Here is a 20,340-nt window from a genome sequence, read left to right on the forward strand (position 1 = left end):
AACACCAGCCTGCTTCAGCGAAGGAAAGAATCAAGATAAGAATAGATAAGAAAAAAAATTCAAGCGTTTACTTTTTGTGACATCATTTCGTAGGTTACAAAATAATGTATGGTTATATAGGCTCTGGGTTTAAAATTGCTTCTGGAGTGTAGAAGAACTCTGTCCCAAAGTCAAATTAACAGAACTTTCTGATAAAATGTAATATTGATTACTGGAGCTATGTATTAAACACTTTGTAATATTTGTAATATTCTTTAATATAGCTAATAAGGAGGCTAAGGTCGTCTGACTGGTGTGGGCCATCAAATACCTTTGCTTACCTCATCTGAGGAGCTGTTTCGGTCCCCTCAATAAAGGGTGAACACTGGACCAATGGTTGATATCGGACCTTCCAGAAACCACACCATCTTCCACAGTGTAAAGTTAATTGTTGTCAGGTACATTTAGTTTGCCTTTTTATGCTTTTTGTTTTGCATGCAGGTGAAGGTCCTTCTACCTTTCCAGCTGCAACCCAATACTGGGAAACACACATACACTCTCACATTCACAACACATACACTACGGCCAATTTAGTTTATTCATTCACAATGTCTTGAACTGTGGGGGGGAACTGGAGCTTCTATAGGAAAACCTTCGCCAACATGGAAAGAGCATGCAAACTCCACACAGAAATGCCAACTGGGACCAGCGAGGCCCTGGCTCTGCACGGCTGGGGGAAATTCCAAATTGAACCAAAAACATCCTATATCAATTGGCTTAGAGATTGGCAATGAAAATTCAGAGATTGCAGCCAGCAGAACTTTATAAAAAAATTAAAAAAAAAAGAAATGCCAACTGGCCCAGCCAGGGACTCAAACCAGTGACCTTCTTGCTGTAAGGCAACAGTGCTAACCACCCGTGCTAGCCACCATATTGCCCACAGTTTTCATTTATTATTTATTTTAATTATGCCGCTCTGGTTTGCAGAATTTTGAAAAATGAGCTGTATGAGGTCCATCTTCAAAGTCACATGGAGATGGACTTATACTGGTTAAAATGGAGGGTAAACATGGCCATTAAAAAAAGCAAAAAGCAAAACCTGTAATAGTGGAGCGTCACCTTAAGGAAGATAATATGTTCTGTGTGTGTATATATAAAGCTATGTAAAAAAGAAGACTATTTTATTTCAGGAAATAGAATAGTGCTTCGGTGCAAATAATTTACTTAAACATATTTTGACAAATGATGTCTCTTAGCACTCTTCCATCTCTTTGGTCTGCTTGGGTCATTGAGGATTTACCAGTTTGAATCATGTCAAGGTCTAGGTTCAGGGTGGTCATCATATGGGCCCGACAAGAGTATCCTCTGTCCCCCAGCAAGGTAAACCATTGTAGTGTCCAGTAAATGATTGTTATAATACAACTATAGTAAAAAGATAAATAAATGATAGATGTATCCTGTTGAAATGTGTGGCATGATGATGACTTCCTGAACATTCTGGCATCATGCACAGAGCAGACCCTGGCCATTTAACCTCAACATTAGTGATGACATATGGATGATATATTAGCTAGTTAGTTGAATCAGTAAAGAATTTAAAAGTTGTAACCCCAAAAGATTAAGAACAGAAAATTGGGTTGTTACCTGCACATGTATACAGGCAGCATTCCTAGTCTCCTTTATTGACTGAAGGAGCTTTACAATGTTGGTGCCATTTATGCACCCAGTAACATTTAGAAACCCTGAAATGTTATCAAACAATTGTCAATATTAAGTCTTTAATCACATAAAATCTATTCAAATTTACCATCATCACTTATTATTATGTATAATCTAAGCCCAGTTCAGAATAGGTTTGTGAACCGACAGCAGATTTTTTAGTATTCACAAACGTTATGGAAAACATCAACATGGACACTTTACTTTCATTTAATGTGGATGGATACACAGTGCTCAGTGGTTAGCACTGTTGCCTCACAGCAAGGTGTGCAGTGTGCATGTTCTCCCTGTGTTCGCATGGGTTTCCTCCGGTGCTCCGGTTTCCCCCACAGTCCAAAACATGCGGTTTAGGTGAATTGAATAAGCTAAATTGTCCGTAGTGTATGAGTGTGAATGCAAGTGTATGGATGTTCCTAGTACCGAGTTGCATTTGGAAGGGTGTCCGCTGTGTAAAACATAAGCTGAATAAGTTGGCCAGTTCATTCCGCTGTGGCGACCCCGGATTATTAAAGGGACTAAGCCAAATGAAAATTAATGAATTAATAATTGGTGGATTTCTACAGGAAAACGGGCAACGGTAATTACTTTAAAGCATGATAGTTTTTATTATGATAACCCAGGTTTTAGTTGAATTACATTGCTGGATGATTTATAATGTATATAAAAAACAATTCATTAAATAATTTAAATCATACAAGTATCCCTCATTTAACCCACCACCAACAAATAAAAAAAAAAAACACAGGATTGTGGCAAATATGTTGGTAAATGAAAATACAGCACATAAAGATGAAGATGAACCTGAAAAGAAATCACAATAAATCAAAACTTGGCATCATGTCAGCAATTGTCACATTACAAACAAAGTAAAGTTTTCCTCAAAATCAGTACCAAAAAAAATAATCATCATGACATCATCTTGCAAAAGTATCACAGTTACATAAACAGCAGGTTATTAACCGTGCTAAAAAAAAGTTAAATCATTTAATAATCTTCAAATGTAGTATTTCAAAAAGCGTCAAGTGCTATTAAAAACAGCCTTATTATCATATTTCTATTCCTGAATATGAATCCTACAAAAAAATCTATTGACTTTTCTACTAAATATGTTGTATTTATGAAATCATCATTTGATTTAATTGATATTCAGATTGGCATTATTTCTTAACAGCCAGCAGAAGCAGATTGAAAAGGGATAGTTTCACCCCAAAGTTACAATTCTTAGTTTTTTTTTTTTAATGATGATAGAGAATTTTGATGGGTGACAAGCAGCAGGCATTGATATACATAGTGTGTGTGTTTGTGTGTGTGTTGGGTGTGTGTGGTGTGTGTGTGTGTGGTGTGGGTGTTGAGGGGGCAACAATATATCACAAATTTCATTATAAAGATAACAGTATGCAATGATTTGTTTTCTACTGCTAACAGTTTAAAACATTCTTCAAATGTCATATTTTGTGTACAACAAAAAAAATGAACTATCCCTTTAGGAACATCGATTAATAAATACATCCAAAAATACAGTGCATAACGTAGGTCTTTCATGATAGGTTTGGATTTAATACAGATTCTTTCTCTGCCTCAGACTCCTGGAGAACTGTATTTAATTCAAACTGTCAGACGAAGTCCAAAAAATACCCCAGCAGCCCCAGAACATTCACATGCAGTGTATTAACACTTCAAGGTTTTAACTCAGAATAATTATTCATCCCTGTTAGATTTCCCAACACATGTTAAAAGGGATAGTTTCACACCAAAAATGAAAATCGAGCTCACTATTTAATCACCCTCAAGAGATTCTAAAGCTTTTAGAGTTCTTTATGCTGCCAAACACTAAAGAAGATTTTTAACGAAAGCTGAAAACCTGTAATCAATTGACTCCTAGTATTTTGTCCTACTATGGAAGTCAACGGTTACCGGTGTTCCAGCTTTCTTCAAAATATCTTCTTTATTGTTTAAGTGAGTAATGATGACATAATTTTCAGTTTCGGATGAACTATCCATTTAATATAGAATGAGGAAGGTTGCCCTCTAGTGCAATTGCGTAGAGAAAACAGGACTGAAACTGGGAAAACATCAGCAATACATTCAAACAAGGATAACCACTTCATTCCAAACAGCTGTCCAGCTGATATGCACAACCGGTTATAGTAAAGCTCCTCTTCAACCTGTACAGATTATGACAGTCATCCTATCACTATGCACCAATCAGGAGTGAAGGGAAGCATGCTTTCACAAATACCTTATGCATGAAAGCGCATAGACTGGTGGAATCATTCCAGTAATTAAGTAAATCCTCTGATTATCTCAATAATTCACATTCTTGAATATATACCCACATTACAAAAAAGCAAACAACACCCAATAATGGGTTGTGCAGCTTGTCGTTTACAGAAAGGGTCTCAATCTCCTCTCTACTGGCTGTAAGTGGCAAATTGTCCTTCATCGTCTATTCCTCATCTGCTATTTCTGGATGTAAAATGAGTTATGATGCACAGAGTTCCCCACAAGGCCAACGTGCCTGGATTCCCGAGGAACCACAGCAGCAACCAAAAAAACCAGCACGACCACTGGCTCCACGATCTCTCTCCGAAGTAAAGCTGGGTGATCCAGACCCCCTCAAACACTTGTTGAGCTCCCCGAACAAAGTGCCCATCTTCTCGCAGTCGTCCACCTGTGGAGCCTCTGGTTCGGCAGGTCCTTGTGATGGCTCAGCATTGTATGGTCTTTCTCTTCCCCTGAGGTCATTTCTTGAGCGCATGACAGAGTAATTATACAGTAATTATACAGGGTGTAAAACACTGACACCACTTGAGTGTCCGTGGGAGTGTGTTATGTTTGTAATATGTACTGACGCTATATATATCTAGACGAAAAAACAGGTCGGTTTACTTGGGTTTCGTCATTTTGTTATAAGTTATGTTGAGGCTTAACAGAACGCCTTATGTTATACCAATGAATGTGACAACATTGCAAAATAACATTATAGAGCTGTTATAAACAAGGGGGAAGGCAGGGCTGTTTCTTAGTTACTGATAAAAACAACAACAAGCTATTTCGCCCTTTTCGAGCTAAAAGTGAAATTAAAATCCACCCATTAAACTGCTAATCATTTTAAAAACAAATAAGGTTAGTCGAGATGTGAGAGTCTTACCAGTTCTCTGTGTGGTGTTTTGACAGCGCGCTCATGCTGGTGTCGACACCCGCTCCGTTCTCGCGTCCCGGTAAAGAAGTCGCGATGATGACGTGTCTCTGCATCATTTACGATACGATTAGTATTTGACATTTAATGCTAAAACAGAATGATTATTTTGACCTGAGACGGGGGCCGAAGGGCTGGGAAACAGATGCTTGTTGGAGATACTTCCGGTTGGCTGTCTACAGACGGCGCAGCCTGACGTCACAAATCACGGTCAAAATAAAAGTAAAAGAGTTGTCATATTTTATGTTCTGTTTTTTTTTTTTTTTACCACGGACATCTATGTTTATACATTTTGAAGATTACTGTTAATACGCTTTCCTCCTCATTGATTTTTAAAAAAAATAGTTGTATTTTTGTACATTTTTACAGTCTATGGTTTTGTGCGAAGTTGGTAAATTGTCATAATAAAGGAAATAAATTGTCATTCGATGTCGTTGTTACTATAATCTTTAAATTGAGAGAAAAACAACAACAAATAAAATGTGATTCATTATGATAGGCGTTAGAATAAGCATTAACAAACACATTTCTTTCTTTTGATATAGTTTCAAGTGTATATTCACTTACACATAAGCTGAAGAGCTATAAACAGTTATAGAAGTGCAAAAACTAAGTTAAAAATGAGTAAACCGTGGGGGGCGTATTTCTGCGAGTTCCGATTCTTTTGAACTGTTCATTTCACACAACCGTTTAAAACGATTCAGCTGCTTTTTTGTGTGTCAATCTGAAACCTATTTCTTGTTTGTCGTGCTAAAAAAACTAGAATTCAGTTTTAATAGTGAATTTTAATAGTGAGTTGTATTTCTTATTGATGAATATAATTGCCTGGTTTACAAACCATGTTTGTTGAATTTGTGAATTTGAAATTTGTGTTCAGTGATTATGCTTAGTTGTGTGTTTTGCTTTCATTAATTTGTCATTAAATCTAATAGACAAAATCAAATGTAAATAAATTCAAACAAGATCATTGAATTTCTCCCAAGCTCAAACAAAAAGAAATTCATACAAAATTCAAATCAAGTCATTGCATTTCTAAAAAAATTAAAGGAAAATCATAGGAGTCATAATTATTCATTCATTTTCTTTTCGGCTTAGTCCTTTATCAACTCTGGGGCTCGCCACAGCGAAATGAACCACCAACTTATCCAGCTTATGTTTTAAACAGTGGGTGCCCTTCCAGCTGCAACCCTCACTGGGAAACACTCCACACACACTCATTCACTCACTACAGTCAATTTAACAGTTTTGCTGGAACCCAATTCACCTGTTCCACATGTCTTTGGACTGTGGGGGAAACCGGAGCACCCAGAGGAAACCCATGTGAACACAGGGAGAGCATGCAACTCCACACTGAATGCCAACTGACCAGCCAAGGCTCGAACCAGCGACTTTCTTGCGTGATGAAGTAAATGTTTTAAACTTTGTAAACAGCAGATACCAGGTGTGCTGGGTTTTAACTTCATATTTCATTTATTGCAGGTTTACTGTAAGCTCCAGTTGAGGTCACAAAAACATACAGGTGGCCTAAACTGTGTCAACCTGGACAGACGTCTAGTCCAGTTCTGCTAAATCTCTCTGGCGCGTAAGAGAATGCCTGACTACTACTGTGTTCTCTGAAGGAATTGCTAGAGCTAAACAACTGCACCTGTGACAGGGAAAATTTGTGTTGGTAAAAAATCAAAAACATATTAGTGCTGTTCAAACTACTTGTTTAAAATGAGCTGAAACACAGTTCTTGGGTTTTTTTAGGGACAACTTAATTGTTTCATGTTCAATCAACTTAAAATTGTAAAAATCATTAAGTTAAACATAAACGATTTGTGTTAAGCATTTTTGTTTTGTTCATTTAATTTATGTTTACCAGGTCCAGTAGCTACATTTGAAATTATAGAGAAACGTTTTTTTTTTTTCACACAAATTACGAGAGTTTGCTGGAAGTAACAAAATTGGAGGGTGGCGGGGAGATGGGTGTAAAATATGGGAGACCTAGAGTGTTAGAGAGCCTTCAATAAGCAGAATATATTTACAAACAAGTCGTGAGCCTTACAGTATGTTTTATGATTTTTCACTGCAGCCAGGTCTCTGAGTGATAAACAGAAAACAAGTATTTTGGAGACTCTCTGTAGAGCTGGAAGTTCTGGATATGAGGGTATTGGAGACTAAAAACTTTCTATGACAGTTCTAAACTTCTAAAACAGTTCATGTTCTTCTTCATTCATTTTCTTTTCGCTTAGTCCCTTTATTAATCTGGGGTCGCCACAGCGGAATGAACCGCCAACTTATCCAGCATGTTTTTTACGCAGTGGATGCCCTTCCAGTCGCAACCCGTCTCTGGGAAACATCCATACACTCATACATACACACATACACTACAGACAATTTAGCCTACCCAATTCCACCTGTACCACATGTCTTTGGACTGTGGGAGAAACCGGAGCACCCAGAGGAAACCCACGTGAACGCAGGGAGAAACATGCACACTCCACACAGAAACGCCAACTGACCCAGCCAAGTCTTGAACCTGTGACCTTCTTGCTGTAGCACTACCTACAGTGCCACTGCGTCGCCATTCATGTTTTCTTCTCAGCTGTTTTTTTTATATGTTTGATTATTATATTTGTTTGATTATATTAGTGATCTTTCTAACCTTAGTGAGATTATTTTGTTCAATGTTTATATCTTTATTTTCCTTCACAATATATGTAATAAATGCTCAAAGGAGAGCTTTTTTCGTGAAACATTTTCCTATTTAGTGGAGCACAAAGAGAAAGTGGCATAGTCTCAGTCCATAATGAAAACATTTTTACTTTATAGAAATGATGCATTATTTAAATTTTCAAGGAACAAATGTCCCAGTCTCTTTAATATTGTGCCTAAATTCTTTTGTTGCATTTATTCCACTTGGAGTCTGGAAGGGCATCCATTACACAAAAATTAGCAGTATGGTGTATATTTACAGTCTATAGGTGTATGTGAGTGTTTGAGAGACTGATATGTTTAAGAAAATAATAAATAAGCATGTCAGTTCTCAGAACATTGTAAACATAGTGTATTTATGCATGCATACTATAATCTGCTATTTTAATCCACAGAATCTATATGAAAAACCAGAAACTTTCTTGCACAGGCCAAGGGTTGATGCTGTCAACTGATGATCAACAGTTAAAATCAAATAAGTTTTACCTCTTCCCAACAGGAAAAACACTTATTATTTGGTGTCATGGCTTTGCAATAAAAATGTTGTTATAATGGAAGCCAATGGGGCTAAATCAGCCATGAATATAACGAAAGGGTAGTCAATTTGAACAGTGCACAAGGGTCAATAAGTGAAAAATGTGGTATAAATCTGTCTATGTTGTTTTTCATTTGGCGTTTTGAATCTTTTTGAACACATTTTGGTTCAGTTTCTGTGTTCTGTGTTCGTTCTTGTTATCAGTTGATGGCAAAATTATCAATAAAAGGTTTATGATAAACCACTGTGGTGTTTTTTTAACTGCAGATGCTGAGTTCATCGGTGTGACGTACAGTCAAATTTGTCCGAGGATTCAGATTTCGGTACATATCCTAAATTAGTTACTTATTCTATCCTTGTAGCCCCAACTGTTTCTCCTGTGTTAATTGAAGGCTGTGATTTCAAAGAAAGTAAATTTTCAAAAAAAGATTAGAAATCTATTTAACAACATTATATATATATAGATATATACTATATATATATATACACACACACACACACACCACACACACACACACACACACCACACATTACAGATACCATTACATACATAGAGCTAAATATTTTAATTTCCTGTCTCCAAAAGAAGTTTATTTTAAGATTTTAAGTGGGGATATATCCGTCAAGTGAATATTTAAGAATTAGATTTGGATTTGAGTCTAATAAATATATGTTTTGTGATGATATTGAAACAGATCATTTGTTTCACTGTAGGTTGTGGATGCATTATGGTCAGATGTTATGGATGGCTTTACCCAAAGATTCCACACCTCAGTATCTTTAATGTGAATGACATCATCTATGGACTTGTAATGGACAGTAAGGAAGATACCTTTTCAATCAACAACATCCGTATGCTTGGAAATTTTAAGGTGAAACCAATGTTTTGTGCATTGTATAATGAGATTCTTTCATATATAAAATCCCTCAAGATAATAAAAAAACAAAAAGTGCAAATAATTTTCTATCTTTGATAGAAAATTTATATATTTATAAATAACAATATTTTTGTTTTTCTTTTTTTTTTTTTTTTTAGGATGCGACCGCACAGATTGTCCGTATTCGACTCAAAAGAATGATTCATTTTGGCATCAGACGTCGTGTTCGAATCCTTTCTGACGGACGTTTGAAACACAGCCTGTGATTCGCTCTCAGCGCCGCGTCAGCCAATCAGAGCGAAGCACTGAAGTGAAGCCTGGACGTCCCTTATGAGGCCTGCGTGAACGACTCACGTAAAATGGCGACGGCGAGCCGGTGAGTCATTAAACTTCTCAAAGATTATTTTACACATTTCAGTCTGTTCGCACAACGCTAAGAAACGAGCTGCCTATAACAGCATGTCTATGCTTACTTTTAGACTGTAATGACCTTTAAATGTCACACCTTTTAAACTTTTGAAAAGTTTTTCGGTAAGTTTGAATGGAGTAAGTTAGCTCAACATGTTTGGGCTGAAAGTTGGCAAGGCTTGTTCTACTCGCACAAGGCACTTAATTACTTTTCCAGATGTCTGTTCGCCTCCGCTACCCCATATGCACCTTTTATATTGTTTAATGGTTTTCTGGAGAAAATCGGTGCACGTCACAACACACAGCTGTCAAAACTAACTGAAGTGAGCAGAACCAGTGTTAACGACACCATGCTGGATCAAGCCACAAAAGCTATAACTGGATTTATTTAAACTGACTACAATAGAAGATTACATTCTATTTGACTCATTAAATGTATTCTAGAATAAATTTGTTTCTGTGTTTCTAAACGGCTGACATTTAGAAGTCCCAATCGGGCTGATAATAATGAATGACTGTAAAACAAACACACAAACAGCTCACCTTAAATTCAGGTTAAGAAAGATTACATCAGATACAACACAATTACATTTAACTAGCAGGTACTGCAATTGGTCACAGCTGTTGAATCACTTCTGTTTCTGATGTTGTTTAAATAGATGAGGACATAAAAGGACAATGCCTAAGACCTGCTCATCTGTCATTGGTGGATGTGTGTGTGTGGTGTGTGTGTGTGGTGTGTGTGTGTGTGTGTGTGTGTGTGTGTGTGTGTGTTGTGTGTGGTGTGCGTGTGTGCGTCCGTCCGTGCGTGCGTGCGTTGCGTGCGTGTGTGTGTGTGGTGTGTGTGGTGAGAGAGAGAGTGAGTGTGTGATTGCCTCAAAAGACTTATTTGTCATTGATTTGTGTGTGTGCTTGTTTGTGTTCACAATGGCTGCTTTAGTTTTGGTCTTGAATGTGATGAATTTGAACTAATCTTTGAAATGTTCTCATGCAGGAACTAAATCAAAATTCTTGTAAGAGTGAAGAGGAGATCTCAGACGATAGCAATCAGGAGATTGTCAGTCCCTGAGAGCTACATCAAACACCCCTACAGAATAGGTTGAGTGAAAATGCACTTGCTTTCAGGACACACTTGATGTTATTGGTCAGTTTCATTATGGGCTAGTTTTTAAATCCAATTTTAGCTTGTAATCCAAAACTACTGAAGTTAAAGAGACCGTTCACCCAGAATACATTCTGTCATCGTTTACAGTCTCCCTTGAGTTTTCTGTGAACACAAAGAAAATATTTTGAAGTAATTCAAGTATAATTTTCATTCTTTAGATGTTATGGTTTAAAAAAGAAAGTCATTAAGGCTTTATACCACTTGAAGAAAGTTAAGACCAGTAAATGTTTAATTTTTTGATCCAAATGTCCTCTTTAACATTTAATAATATTTTCCTATAACGTTCTTTGTTTCTTTTAGATTTGTAGATTCTGTAAAGATGTAAGATTCATTGTTTTTATTTCCCACCCTAAAGATGGTGTTTATGGTTTTTCAAAAACGACCAAAGAGCAAACATGGCAGGCCAACCTCAGACTGATCTCCAAATTGGACACCGTAGAGGATTTTTGGGCGTAAGGATGTTTTAAACAAGCATAAATGTATATAAAAATATTAATTCAGTTCATTTGACAAGTATCTTTGAATTCATGATTTTCTTCTAGGCTTTATAACCACATTCAGCTCTCCAGTAATCTAATGTCAGGATGTGACTACTCACTTTTTAAGGTAGGCTTTCCTAATAACTTTTGTTAATACATTTAAAGAAAGCATTCAGTCAGAAATAATAAAAGTTGCCTTTGTTACTGCACTGTGCAATTACTCCCAATTATACACAAAATATTTCCATGACTTCAAGAAGTAATTAATCTTTTGCTGAACCACATAAAAAATTATTATTTTTTCACCCATAAATGAAAATGTGCTATAAATATTCTTACCCTTGCATGTTAATCACCAAGCACCATAGTTTCAGCTAAAAATCTTCTTTATTTTTTAATTGTGAAAAAGGAGGGGTGGGGGGGACTGAGGGAGAATAAATGAACAGCAATTATTTCTTTGAAACATCACTGACCAAACACACTGGGACATTAGTTGGTGTTTACCATATTATCAGATCCAGATGATCATATTTATATGTAAATTCCTGGAGGTATGTATTGAAACAATCAGAAATAATCCGATTTATTGCTCAGAGAAGGTACATGTTGTCCCCAGTATTATGAAGAACATTCAAAGTTAATGCCTCACGAATTATTTTATTTATTTACAGTTGAAGTCAGAATTATTAACCCCCCTGAATTATTAGCCCCCTGTTTTTTCCCCCAATTTATGTTTAACAGAGAGATTTTTTTTTAACACATTTCTAAACAATAGTTTTAATAACCCATTTCTAATAACTGATTTCTTTTATCTTTGCCATGATGACAGTAAATAATATTTGACTAGATATTTTTCAAGACACTTCTATACAGCTTAAAGTGACATTTAAAGGCTTAACTAGGTTAATTATTTTATCTAGGCAAGTTAGGGTAATTAGGCAAGTTATTGTATAACGATGGTTTGTTCTGCAGACAATCGAAAAAAATCTAGCTGAAAGGGGCTAATAATTTTGACCTTAAAATGGTTAATAAAAAATTAAAACTGCTTTTATTCTAGTCAAAATAAAACAAATAAGACTTTCTTCTGTAGAAAAAAATATTATCAGACATACTGTCAAAATTTCCTTGCTCTGTTTAACATCATTTGGCAAATATTTATAAAAGAAAAAAATTTCAAAGGGGGTGAATAATTCTGACTTCAACTGTATCTATTTCTTATTTTTCTTATTGATTCAGATATGTTTTTATGCAAGTTTTTTCATGTTATAATTTTTTATTTTGTTAGAAATGGCAAACAATATGCTTCATAATAACACAACCATGAATCGGTAATAACCAAGCGGCAACATCCCACTTTCCCTTGTGAAGCTAATACAGAAGTAACTGAAACTGCAATTTATTGAAATTTCGCTAGGCCTGGCTTCATAATAGAGCACATTTCTATTGACCCCACTGTTAAAATGGCCAACTTTACAGCAGAAAAAAAGGTGTTTACAGCCTGGTACAAAGTACAGCGTATTTTTGTTTTTATTTTATGTGGCTTTACACAGGAAATTACCTTCTGGAATTATTTAATACAAATATCACATAATATGGCATGCTGTGTGCACTTAATTGTGCTCACAAACCATTCAAGTGGTCTCCATTTCCCACATGAGTGAAATTATATACTTGTATACCATATCTATAAATGTTTTTTTTTTTATTTAAGATAATTTTTTATTTATAATTTTCTTTAGAACTTGAAGTGAAAGGTCCAAAGGGCATCCTGCTGATTTGATTCAGAAGGGCACTTTTGTCAGACGGCTTACCCGTTTTACTTTCATTCACCTTCATTCATTTTAAAAAGCACCCGGTCCATTTTATTTGTATATGTTTTACTCAACTGTATTAACTCTGCAGGTGCCTGATAGTTAGCTGTGGAGCTAACATAATCAGATTCACTCTAGGTGAACACATAAAATCGTCATCATACTTTACTCTAGTGCACGCCTCAATGTCTCGCTCCCCCCTTACTAGGTGCTGGCGCGCCCCCACAGTTTGAAAACCCCTGGTCCTATGGTAATAGCATAATATTCCTTTCAACCTCTGTATGGGCATATTTACTTGCTCTATATGAAATCTCCAATGAGATGTAACCAAGAATGGTGGAGATGTGAAGGGTCCTGTTGTCGAAAGCTTAGCTATTGTAAAAGACTGTTAGTAAGTGTATTTTTATTGCGTTTGGTTAGTGTGGTATACGTCTTCCACATAAGTAGTATAGAAACTCTCCAGATTACTGTGGATTTACTGGTTGTGCTTTGGTTGCAGAGGATGGTATCGAGCCCATGTGGGAGGATGAGAGGAATAAAAGAGGAGGCCGCTGGCTCATCACTCTCAACAAGCAGCAGAGAAAGTATGACCTGGACCGCTTTTGGCTGGAAACTGTAAGAGTTTTGAGTTAGTCACTGAACGCCCCCTCAACATGCACACAATAATTCATGTGATTCTGCAGCCCTGACTCTGTAACATTCACCTGTGTCAAACCAACAGCTGCTGTGCCTCATCGGCGAGGCCTTTGACGACTACAGCGATGATGTGTGCGGGGCTGTGGTCAATGTCAGAAACCAAAGGAGATAAAATTGCCATCTGGACAGCTGACTATGAGAACAGAGAAGCTGTAACGCACTAGGGGTAAGACTCCTATTTAGTGATGCACATTTTAAATATCCACGTGATGCTATTCCTAAATGACAAATCTTGTAGCATATGTTGATTAGACCTTTGACAGACATTGTGACCATGGACATTTATATCTACAGTATGGTTGACCCAGAGAGAGCTGTTATGATGTAGTGGTGCAGCCTTTTCAACAACACAGTATCATTTATACTTTCATAGTCAGATTTGCACTAAAATATTGAGATATGTGTTTTATAGTTCAGATAATGTCTCCTGGAGCAGTCAAATAAAAGAAATCTGTCGTTCTTGATCTTATTACTGTGGAAACCTGCTTTTACGATGTAATCTCAGCTTAATTTTAACACCATTGATTCAGATCATCAGCTTGTTACTGAACTGAAGATGTCAGATAATGCTGGAATCAGACTCTCTAAGTCGATGGATTGATGTTCTGACTGTCTCGGATGTCCTTTAGGTGCATTTAAGTGAAACACTAAGGGCCTGTTACAACCTGGGACTGGTTGCTTAAAACATAAAAGTTAAAACGAAATTAGTTGCGATGTAAAAAGACACCAAGTTACAACTAAGCACTAATAAAAAGTTTTTTGTTGCAAAACCGTTTGGTTGATTCCAACTAAATATTTACAACAACCTCTGTGTATAACGGTTGAAAAAAGGTAACAGCTAGATTAGATTGCATCGATGAGCTTGTGATGATAAAGAAGAACCACAAATTCTCACTTCCTTCTTCGCTCGCTGCTCAAAAGCTTTGCCTTTTAATTTTTGATCATGTCCTGCAAGTCCTCACTTATTTTTCAGTTTGTTAGACAAGTTTTTTTTTCCACGGAGTGTTTTGTTTGTATCCATCAATTAAATTTTGATGGCTTTTTCCCTTCCTGTTTCCTTTTTCTCCGCCCATGTGTAGACTGTTAACATCATTTTAAGCTTAATGTTTTTATTTAATGACTCACGTTTGTGTTATATAGATATATATATATATATATATATATATATAATATATATATATATATATAGATATATATACATATATATATATATAATATTATTATATATATATATATATATTAATATTATTATTATTATTATTATTATTATTATTATTTTGAGAAACCTTCAAAATATTTTGGAACAGTAAGCATTTCAGGCTAAAATAATTCAATGAATGATCGACTTCTGCTGTCTTCATTTGTTTCAAAACACTGATTCTTTACAATTTAAAACAGCATCTTTGGATACTTTTCTGCTGAAGATACTGTTGTCCTAAAAAACTAAAAAAGAAACGCGAAAAAAAATCTTACATATACAGTAGGAAATGGTATAACAGAAATATTTGGTGGTTTTAAAACCATGATTTTTTTTCCTTGCGGTATGCTTGAAGCGGTTAACGTCCCAAGTTCGTTAAAATCATATACATTTTTGAAAAATTAGTATGCATTAGTAAATAAGGCTGAAGTAATCTTTCTTTTATCTTTAATTATTATTAAATAAATTAGGAGATTACCCATGGCAACTTTAATGTTATACAGTTGCTATATTTACCTTCGCCCCAGCTGTCAATCAAGCTTGGATTTTGGCCCTTCATAAGAAAAAGTTTGGGCACTCCTGGTCTAAAGCATCAGATACACGCATTTTATTTAATTATTATTAGCTGCCATTTGATATTGATTTAACAATTTAATTAATTTTAAATTAAAGGCCAGTCAAAATAGAATGTAATGGAAAAAATGAAATGAAACTAAACAAACATTCCACATTCCATGGTGTTTCTGTCGCATTTTGCATTAGAGCTGTTATATCTGACTGTGTCATGTAACACATTCTCACGCACTGTAAAAAATAAATAATTCCACACAATCATTTTGTGTTGGGACAACATGAAGGAATTAAGTTAACTTATTAGTTTTTGCAAATTTAAGTGGATTGAACATAAAACAATTAAGTGTTTCTCCAAAAAACTCAAGCTCATTTTAGATAAATAGTTGGAACAAACAGCAAATGTCATTTTTGAGTGCATGTTTGTTTATTTATTTATTGGGAGGAGTATAATAAACAACCAGATACGTTTTTAGGCTGCAGCCAAAATCATCTACTGCACGAATATATACTACATTGAATTTGAATTACTAGATGATCGTTAGAAAAGTACATTCTTTTGACACTGCTGTAGTAGCTCATCCGGGTACTTCTCATATACTGTTTTTCGAATACTTGAATTCGGACATGCTAAATCAGCTCGCATACTGTTTTGTAACCTACTATATAGTAGGGAATTATATGATTTCAGAAGCAGTCTTAGACTTGTCCAGTTTCATCTGGAGTGCCTCCCAGACCACATCCTGAAGGGGTTTGAGCGGTTGGAATCATATCCGTCCTCAATGCATTTCAGAGGGCATTGTCCTTTATACAATCAGATAGCTATTCAATCTGAAAAAATGTGGCCAGGTGTAAACAAACAACCCCTTAATGACAACCGGCGACAGGAGATTAGACATTACACCACAATTAACACATGCAATATGTGACACGGAAATATCATGAGCTTGTGTGTGAGACTGGAACTCTCATACAAGACTGCATGAGATCCTTCCTTTAAAAACTTGAATCCCCCCAAGAAGCTTGTATGCGATCGAAGTTTCCTGTGCCCTGAGCTTGTACTGAAAAAGACAAAAGAAGAATATGAAAGAGGGAATGTTTGCCCTGCAGAAGCCATTCTTGCTGATCCTCTGGTGCAGGTTCTATGGCTCTTCTCCATGAACTTTCTCTTTGCCCTGTATCCAGGGGTCCAGTATGATTTTTGGGCCTCCTTGGCAGAATATTGATTTGGTTCCCTCTGAGAAATCCATCAGATTTTGCCTATTCTCTGATCAGACTCCTTGCAGTGTCCTAACCTTGTCTTGCCCTCTCATTGGGTGTTGGCTGTCGCTGATGTTTATTTTCCAGACAAACACATTTGAAAATATGGAAGATATTTAGCCTCCTAAATAGCTCACAAGTGTGGGCGAATGCATCTTGCTTTTTCAGATTGTGTTTTTGATAATACACTACAGAAGATTGTGCAGTGTGTACTTTGCTTAAGGAGACATGCAATCTAGAAACACTTGCTAAATCACAATAATTTGTTCTGAAAATAAGTCAAGTCTCGGGTTCTGAAAGACTTAATTCACCCTTACACTGTTTAATGGCTTTAAAAAGTTCCTTAATTTAGTTCCTAAAAAAGTTTATAGTTTTAAGAACAAAGAGTTGTGGTGATAAATTGGTAGTTCTTTTATTCACTTTTCACTTGTTCTAAAACTGAATAAAGTGTCATTCTTCAGTGTATCCGTTGGGCCTTAACAAGTCTTAAAATGTCTTAAATGTTAAAAGCAAATTTAGGCCTTAAAAGTCTTACATCTACTGAATATTGTGTTGTAAGGTCTTACATTTTTTAACAGGTCTTAATTTCCTTTGTTCATGTATAGCTACCCCAATCTGGCCATTAACAACCGTACAATCAACAACAATTCCAATCTCAGTAAAACTCGTAACTTTTTATTAAAACAATAACATTCAATTACTTTCCTTACAGTAACATTTGTTAAAAAGCTCTCCATTTATTTATTGCTGGAAGATACTGAACCTGACCTAATTTGTTTTTATTGTTAATTATTATTTTTGTATTATTCAAATGTATGAAATATAATCATTTTGATAGGGCAAGTAAAAATCTTTTCCCAAATGAAAAATTTAAAATCCTTAGCATTTAGTCCTGTAATAGTCTAAAATTTAATTCATAATGGTCTTAATAATGTCTTAAAGCCTTAAATTTAACTTGGTGAGACCTGCAGAAACACTGATTTTTGGGTGAACGCATTAATTTATTTTTCTTCAGCCTAGTCTCTGATTTATTTGATTAATTCCACAGCAGAATGAACTGCCAACTATTCCAGCATATGTTTTTATGCTGTGCATGCCTTTAAAGCCACTACCCAGTACTAGGAAACAACCATACACACTCACACACTCATCCACTACAGCCAATTTTAGCCTACCTAAAGCGCATGTCTTTGGACTGTGGGTGAAACCGGAGCACCCAGAGGAAACCCACACGAACACTGGAAGAACATGCAGATTCCACACAGAAATGCCAACTGGCCTAGTCGGGACTCGAACCAGCGACCTTCTTGCTGTTAGGCAACAGTGCTAAACACTGTGCCGCCTTTATGTATGATCTATTCCTTCAAATGTTGCAAATTTTCCTCTATTTTTTTCCCAATGCAAATATCTTTAAATAAAGATACATATGCATAATGTGAGAAATGAAAAAGTCGTGTCTGAGAAGTGGAAAAAATCTAAGTTCAAATCACAACCACACATACAAGTCATATGAAAATAGTTTTTCGGTTTGAATTAAATAGCTTTTCCTTTTAGTTTTTATCACTCTCGCTTCATTTTTATCCCAGAAATCAAGAGTTTTTGCCATTTTTTTTCCAAGTAAATCTGGGCAGACCAAACCCAACCTACAGGGCCAGTTTATTGCATAGTTTAGCTCCAACTTCCTTTAACACACCTGACTGGAAGTTTCAAGTATACCTCGAAAGAGATTGATTAGCTGGTTCAGGTGTGTCTAATTGGGGTTGTAAATTTTCAGGATCGAGTTTGGGCACCCCTGTAGTAAATGTATCCTGATTTTTATGTACAGTTGATGTACAGTTGAAGTCAGAATTATTAGCCCCCAGTTTATTTTTTCCCCAATTTCTGTTTAATGGAGAGAAGATTTTTTACAACATATTTTGAAACAAAATAGTTTTAATACTTCGATTCTAATAACTGATTTATTTTATCTTTGCCATGATGACAGTAAATAATATTTTACTAAATATTTTTCAAGATATTTTTCAGCTTAAAGTGACATTTAAAGGCTTAACTAGGTTACTTAGGTTAACTAGGCAGGTTAGGGTAATTTGTTCTGTAGACTATCAAAGAAATATATATATGTGTGTGTGTGTGTGTGTGTGTGTGTGTGTGTGTGTGTGTGTGTGTGTATATATATATATATAGCTTTAAGGGGCAAACAATTTTGCTTTTATTCTAGTCAAAATAAAACAAATAAGACTTTCTCCAGATGAAAAAAAATTATCAGCTATACTGTGAAAATTTGCTCTGTTAAACCTAATTTGGGCAATATTTAAAAAAGAAAAAAAAATCAAAGGGGGGCTAATAAATCTGACTTCAACTGTAGTCATTTGCCCTGGAAACTAAACACATGAGGGTTTACCATAGTTACCATTTAACCTTTTCACAGTGTGATAAGAAGGTATTTTTCAGTGCTGAGTTTGAGTTATTGACCTTCAGCGTTCAATATTTTAAATTCACTGCAGCAATTAAATTTTTTTTCCCAGAACCTCTAGTCAAGATTATCATTGTGTTTTTTATTCTCAGTTCATCCACAATCATACAGTTCTGCTATTAATGACACTGATAATGCTGAACCAGGTTTAATGCGTATTTGTTTTGTTTGTTTGTTTGTCAGGAGGGTGTACAAGGAGCGGTTAGGTGTCCCTATGAACATGACCATCGGCTACCAGTCTCATGCTGACACGGCTACTAAGAGTGGCTCCACTACTAAGAACAAGTTTGTGGTCTGAATCTCTTCAAGGGCCTAAATCTCCCTCTCTCTCTCTTTCTGTCCATTTCTGTCTATTTCTCTCTGCCTCTTAAAACCAAAGCAACAAAAACAGACTGGACTCAAACTGCTACGAAACCCCTGCAAGCACACATATATTTTTTTTTTCCCAAAGCCCTGCACAGACACACTCCTGACTTCAGCTTGCACAAACAATGAGGACTCCAGCACAGACAAAGTTTGAAAAGGAAACCGTTCGTCTGCTGCTTGTTACATTCACACACTCTTTATAAGATTTACTCTTGCATTATGCTACACTACATGTCCAATCATTCACACATCACTACACACTTTCCTTCCCTGAGAAGACAAAAAGTAGACATAAAAAAAGTAATGTTCAGTGTTTACCCCTGGAAAATCTTGTTCAGTGTTTGTAAAGTATTTAAGATTTTTCGATTTGTTTTTGAAAGAAATTGTCAGTTTATTTAATGGCAGAGGAAAGAAAATGTCTGTGTTCTTTTATCCAGCAGTTTGCTGCTTCAGTGCCTAATGAACATAAATGTTTAATTTATTCAGATTAATTCCTCAACATTTCATCAAGACGCTATTTGGCTATTGAGTGCATGTAATCAAGTTAATCTTCACAGAGCTGCGTTACATCTTTAACCATTGACTGATTAAATTTGAGGGCTTGCAATTCAGATAGTGTTTTTTTTTTAATATTGTGAATTTTTGATGCCTCGTAAGTTTACATTCCTTGTTAGAAATAGTAGACTGGGACTTTTTTTTTTTTTCGCTGTGCTGTAACAGATGAACTGTGCTTGTCTGAATGTGATTTGGCTCTTCAAAGAGATCAGCATTATCAAATAGGCCCTGAAATAAAATAGATTTATGTTGATTCAACTTCACTGAAAAGGGGGAAAAGCGTCTCTGTATTCATCGGTTTCATGTGTATTCGTGCGTTGCAGGATGTTAAGGGGCTTTAATTATTCATCAC

At 35.8% G+C, this 20,340-nt stretch overlaps 2 protein-coding genes across 2 annotated transcripts; one reads left to right on the forward strand and one right to left on the reverse strand.

Annotated features, from left to right (window-relative positions):
• Positions 1-4,151: 4,151 nt before the first annotated feature.
• On the reverse strand, positions 4,152-4,981 carry fam241a (family with sequence similarity 241 member A). The gene is given in 3 exon segments (XM_056471479.1): positions 4,152-4,303; positions 4,306-4,445; positions 4,851-4,981. Coding segments are annotated over 3 exon segments (423 nt in total).
• Positions 4,982-10,343: 5,362 nt separating this feature from the next.
• On the forward strand, positions 10,344-20,044 carry eif4eb (eukaryotic translation initiation factor 4eb). Its single transcript, XM_056471509.1, is given in 8 exon segments — positions 10,344-10,513; positions 10,936-10,963; positions 10,965-11,032; positions 11,123-11,186; positions 13,372-13,485; positions 13,592-13,663; positions 13,665-13,732; positions 19,251-20,044. Coding segments are annotated over 8 exon segments (639 nt in total). The 5' UTR covers positions 10,344-10,403; the 3' UTR covers positions 19,366-20,044.
• Positions 20,045-20,340: the final 296 nt, after the last annotated feature.

Source organism: Danio aesculapii, chromosome 13 (assembly GCF_903798145.1).
Source record: "Danio aesculapii chromosome 13, fDanAes4.1, whole genome shotgun sequence".
In the NCBI taxonomy this organism is placed as follows: domain Eukaryota; kingdom Metazoa; phylum Chordata; class Actinopteri; order Cypriniformes; family Danionidae; genus Danio; species Danio aesculapii.